A 5,838-nucleotide genomic window follows, 5' to 3' on the forward strand; every position below is an offset into this window, starting at 1 on the left:
GTCATTGTTGTTTGGCGGGTCCGGGCTGGGGATTCGAACCCGCCACCTTAGGTGTACGTGGCTGGCGCCTTAGCCGGTTGAGCTATAGGCGCCGAGCCATTCTCAGCTGTCTCTTAGGGAATTGCCCACCCTGGGTACTGAGCATAAGTGGGCATCTGCACTGCACATTAGCCATCCTAGCTGAGCCCTGCCAGTAAGAACGCCAACATGTTCACCAGGTGGAACTGCTTCATTGTGGTTCTCACCCTGCGCTGTGGTGGACTCACCTGGAGAACTTTGAACTGCTGGGGCCAGCCTACTCCCAGAGGTTCTGATTTAACAGGTAGGCAATGTGGCCTGGGTATTGAATGTTAACCAGTCCCCTGTGGTTCCATTATTTTTAAAGACAGTCTTACTTTGACACCCTTGGTAGAGTGCGGTGGAGCCCTCACAGCAACCCCAAACTCTTGGGCTCAAGTGATTCTCTTGCCTCAGTCTCCCTAGTAGTTGGGACTACAGGCACCTGCCAAAACACTAGTGGTTCTAATCTACAGCCCTTTTCTGATCAGGTTCTCCCACTTAATCACCACTGCTGCCACCTGTCTCTGATAAGCCTGGCAGCCTGTTCTGTGAGGTGGAGGTGAACAGGTGCTGCGTCCAGGAAAACACCTTGCCCAGGAGAAAGGCCACAGACTGGGGCCCAAATCCTGGATCTGCCCCACCCTGATTATGCTATTTAGAATGATACAGCGCCCTATGCCTAAATTGCGTCAGATGAGAGGAGAGGGAGGTCAATCCCTTGGAGGGATTCAAGCTACCTAAATATAACATGCATTTGATACTTTTTTTTTTTAAGAACCTCTGACAGTGAGGCAGGGATCCCCCAATACCTCCTACAAAAGTCTCCACATCCAAAAGAGCTGCCTTAGCCAAAAAGCCCATCTGAGTTTCACTGGTAAAATTTAACCCTTCCCAATCCAGTTTTTCTGCCACCTGTATCTCCCCAGCTCTTATTTTGGACAAGAAAGAAGCTGGTGGACGACTTGTAATTATCCTACGGTTTTAAAAGCAAAACATATGAACCCACCTGATGATTTAATTATCTATTTTAGGTTATATGAAGTGGTTTTTTTTTTTTTTTTTGGAGATAGCATCTCACTATGTTGCCCTTGGTAGAGTGCAGTGGTGTCACAGCTCACAGTAACCTCAAACTCTTGGGCTTAAGTGATTCTCTTGCCTCAACCTCCCAAGTAGCTGGGACTAACAGGCTCCTGGCACAATGCCCAGCTATTTTTTGGTTGTAGTTGTCATTATTGTTTAGCAAACCCCGGCTGGGTTCAAACCTGCCAGCCCCGGAGCCTGTGGCTGGCGCCCTAGCTGCTGAGCTCCAGGCGCCGAGCCTAGTGTTCTTGTTTGTCTGTTTATGAACAAGAAAAATCTTTATGTCCAACATAGGATCAGAAAAGGTTACACCAGGCTTTAACAATTTTAGACTGGAGGACAGGCACTGTCAGAAGTGCATATGGACCCAGGTCGAATCTCGGTTCTGTTGACTACCAGCAAGGTCAGGGAGGATGCCTCAGTTTCTTTGTCTATAACAGTGGCTCTCAACCTGTGGGTCACAACCCACACTAACTATATTTAAGGGCTGCAGCATTAGGAAGGTTGAGAACCACTGGTGTATAACCCGGGGCCATGGAGTGCTCTTCTCCCAGGCTTGTTGTAAGCACTAAATGAGGTCAGGCAAGCAAGACGCCCCCGGGCTGTCAGGAGGGAGACCTCAGCGGCTCCACCTGGTCCTACCTTGTCTCCATCCACAGCAGGGCTGGGCGATGTCATCTTCATGACCGCGTACGTGGGGTCAGACAAGGGCCACCAGATTGTGGTGTCCTCCTTCTCAGTGATCATGGAATCGACAATATCGATCAAGATCCCCGCAGATCCACTGATGGTGAAGCTCGCACACTCACGTGGGGCACCCCTGGGTTGCCGGGCAAAGAGACAGACTTTAGAGCAGCGGTTCTCAACCTGTGGGTCGCGACCCACAGGAAATGTATTAAAGGGTCGCGGCATTAGGAAGGTTGAGAACCACTGCTTCAGAGCATAAAGAACGGCCCCCAGATCCTAACTCTCCTTAGGGTATTGAGGTAGAGACCTACTGGCCAGGGTGTCCTAACACAACTCAGCCTTATCCCTACCACTCCTACCCCAAGGACCCCCACGTTCACTCTCTGCCAAGCTCCAGCCTAGATCCTACTCTCCAACTGATGCTTTAGAAGTTACCAGACACCTTATTTAAAAGCTCCCAATCCCCCAAAAGGTAAAAGCCATTCGTTTACTATACAAGAGATCCTGTAGGGAAAAAAATAAAAAGCATAGGACCTGGCAGCGCCTGTGGCTCAAAGGAGTAGGGCGCTGGTCCCATATACCAGAGGTGGTGGGTTCAAACCCAGCCCCGGCCAAAAAAAAAAAAAAAAAGCGTAAGACTTGGGAGGTCTATGCTGTGACCCAGAGGAAGACATGACCTGTTGTGAGTCAGTCACCTCCACACCAAGGCTGCAGCACCTAGGGGCCTCCCTCACCTACTCCTCCTCTCACCCTAGAAGGCCATCCTCACCACCCCTTTCACAGGAAAGGGGACAGAAAGCCAAGGCACTTACCCTCCCTCCCCCCAGGGCCCACAGCCAATATGGGGGCAGGGGCAGGAGTTAAGTCACAGTCCTGCAGTGTGGGATGGGGAGATTTTCTGGAAACCCAACTCGGGCTTCTCAAGACAGGGCAGGACTGTGAGACTCAGAAAAGGGAAGAAACCCCTGCCTCTAGGGGACAGGGGAAGAGGGGAGCCACCTCTCCACCCCGGACCACCCCCAGCCTTGCAGACCCCTCACCCCCAGACCCTTACTCGCTGATATCCACGCAGATTTCTGAGCCCATCACACAAACAGCATGGGCAGGGTTGTCCAGGGAGAGATGGACAATGTTCTGGAATAACATGGCACGGCCCTACTGAGCTGACCACGGTCAGGCCAGCACACGACCTTCACGTAGCACAGTAGTCTCAGATGACCCGGGACTCCCCCATCCCACCCTGTTAGGCAGCCAGTACCTCTCTAGCCCTCCCCCTTGTTAAGGCAGCACAGCGGGCAGCTGTCCAGGTGTAACTGATTTTCTCCACTGGGGCCTCCTGGTGGCTGAGGGCAGGTGGTGGCACAGAGGAGCAGGTGGGGCCAGAGCCCTCCATTGCTAATTGATAGGTTAGCTCATGTCTACAGGCCTGCAGACCCTGGGAGTCAGAGGCTGGTTGCTTAGGGGTCTCTGTCTTTTAGCTGGGAGCAAGAGAGGCTGGGAAGCTGGCGCCTGGGAGTGGTCAACTCAGCTGGAAGCTGTCAGGGGCAAATATCTGCGGAGGGCAGTTGGGGGCAGCACCCCAGGCTTGGGGCCTCAGTTCTAGGGTGTGTGTTTCCTGGAAATTAACAAAGGGAGCCCAGCAAAGCGCTGGACTGGTGGTTCTCAAGGCTCTGGTGGTTGCCAAAATTGTCAAGGGAGTTTGTTAACATCACAAATTCCTGGGCCCAGGAGGTCTGGGGTGTGATCCAGGAACCTGCATCCCATCCCCCCCCCCAGTGATTAAGGTGAGCTGATGGCTCACAGCTGTGCTACCAGAGGGGCAGCTCAAGCTCTGGAGCAGGGGTCCTCAAACTTTTTAAACAGGGCCAGTTCACTGTCCCTCAGACTGTTGGAGGGTCAGACAGCAGGCCCTGGGAAGAGTTGGCTGCTAAGCAGGACAGGCAGCAGCGGCAAAAACACCCGGCGGGCTGGATAAAAGTCCTAGGTGGGCTGCATGTGGCCCACAGGCCGTAGTTTGAGGATGCTTGCTCTGGAGGAAAGAGTGCCCAGGTGCACCAGCTGCCGTCCATCTCAGCTGAGCCCAGGAGTAAGAGGTAGGAATTGTGACTCTGGCAAAGGAGCTTAGCTCCCTTTAAAACAGTGTTCATTCTATGTCTTTTTTTTTTTCTTTTTTCTTTTTTTGGGCTGGGTTTGAACACGCCACCTCCGGTATATGGGGCCAGCGCCCTACCCCTCTGAGCCACAGGCACCGCCCCATTCTATGTCTTTAATCTGGGTTCTGGGTACTCTTGGCTAAGTACCACATTCATGTGGTTCCAAGCTCAAAACCTCTCCTTCTGCCTTATCCCTTGCCCATCCCTAGCTGGAGAAGGCCAGTGTCATCAGTTTCCAAATAAATATTCCACATGACCAAGCAAATATGTATGTCTCTCCTCCCTCTTTTTTTTTTTTTTTGTTTAGAGACAGAGTCACTTTGTCGCCCTCAGTGATGCCGTGGCATCACAGCTCACAGCAACCTCCAGCTCTTAGGCTTAGGTGATTCTCTTGCCTCAGCCTCCCGAGTAGCTGGGACTACAGGCGCTCGCCACAACACCCGGCTATTTTCTTTTGTTGTTGCAGTTTTGGCTGGGGCCACGCCTGTAATCCCAGCACTTGGGAGGCCGAGGTGGGTAGATTACCCTGAGCTCACGAGTTTAAACCAGTCTGAGCAAGAGTGAGACCCCCACATCTCTAAAAAAAAGACTGATAATAGATAATAAATGTATTATATGGAGCCCCATACAGAATACACAGCTTCCTCTGTCTTGGTAGGAAGAACTTTTCTCCAAGTTGAACTCTTGGGCTCAAGTGATCCTCCTGCCTCGGCCTCCTGAGTAGCTGGGACTACAGGTGCATGCCACCACACCTAGCTAATTTTTCTTATTTTTTTAGAGATGGGGTTTCCCTGTGTTGCCCGAGCTGGTTTTAAACTCCTCGTCTCAAGTGATCTTCCTGCCTTAGCCTCTCAAATCTTTGGGATTACAGTGAGCCACCAAACTAGGCTATTTGCCTACTTGTTAGCATTGAGGTTGCTTCCACCCTTGGCTATTTAAACAGTGCTGCTTTGAATACCAGCACGCACATCACCTTGCTTTCAATTCTTTCAGATATACACCTAGAAGTGGGATTGCTGGATTCTACGATACTTCTATTTCTAAATTTTTGACCAATACTGTTCTGCATTGCCGTTACACCATGTTTCAGTCCTACCCACAATTAACAAGGGTTCCAGTTTCATGGCGTCGTCCTCAACACTTGGTCTTTTTCCTTTTTACTGGTAACCATCCTAGCGGGTGTGAGCTGATCCTCATTGTTTAGTTATTTGCGTTTCTCTGATGGTTAGTGATGCTGAGCGTCTCTTCATTTGCTTCTTGGCCAATGGTGTATCGTCTTTGGAGGAAAGTCTATTACACTCGAGGGTTTATTTCTGGGCTCTCTATTCCAAGTGTCTGTCTTTATGCCAGTATCACATTATTTTGAAAACTGTAACTTGTAATATCTTTTGAAAGTAAAAAGTGTGGGCTGCGTGAGGTGGCTCACACCTATAATCCTAGCACTTTGGGAGGCCAAGGTGGGAGGATCCCTGGAGGTTAGAAGTTAGAGAAACCAGCCTGAGCAAGAGGAAGACCTCACCTCTACAAAACAATTAATGAGGCGTGGTGATGTGCCCTATGGTCCCAGCTACAGGAGGCTGAAGCAGGGGGATTGCTTGAGCCCAGGAGTTTGAGGTTACAGTGAACTATGATAATGCCACTGCACTCTGGGTGACAAAGCATGACATTATCTCAAAACAAAACAAATGAAATTAAGACCTGTGAACCCAGAGGCTTTTGATGTTCATGTCTGATCATAAACATGCCATTGTATGTTCTCCATGCCCTACATTAAAAAACAAACCAAAAGACAGGATTGCTGAGTGTTCTCTGAGCACCTCAGACTCCCTGGAGCCAAGATCAAGTCTTTTTTTTTTTT

The 5,838-nt window shown here is 50.4% G+C and overlaps 1 protein-coding gene across 1 annotated transcript in view; it reads right to left on the minus strand.

Moving 5' to 3' along the window:
• PADI6 (peptidyl arginine deiminase 6) overlaps positions 1 to 3,220 on the minus strand; it is a 24,285-nt gene extending 21,065 nt beyond the window's left edge. The window contains exons 1-3 of the mRNA XM_012801513.2: positions 3,086 to 3,220; positions 2,882 to 2,982; positions 1,783 to 1,960 (exon numbers count right to left, since the gene is read on the minus strand). Coding sequence (XP_012656967.2) covers positions 1,783 to 1,960; positions 2,882 to 2,982; positions 3,086 to 3,220 — 414 coding nt within the window. The remainder of the gene's footprint in view (positions 1 to 1,782; positions 1,961 to 2,881; positions 2,983 to 3,085) is intronic.
• Between the last annotated feature and the right edge of the window lie 2,618 nt (positions 3,221 to 5,838).

This window comes from Otolemur garnettii, unplaced genomic scaffold, assembly GCF_000181295.1.
Source record: "Otolemur garnettii isolate 467f Iridium unplaced genomic scaffold, OtoGar3 scaffold00009, whole genome shotgun sequence".
NCBI classification, from domain to species: domain Eukaryota; kingdom Metazoa; phylum Chordata; class Mammalia; order Primates; family Galagidae; genus Otolemur; species Otolemur garnettii.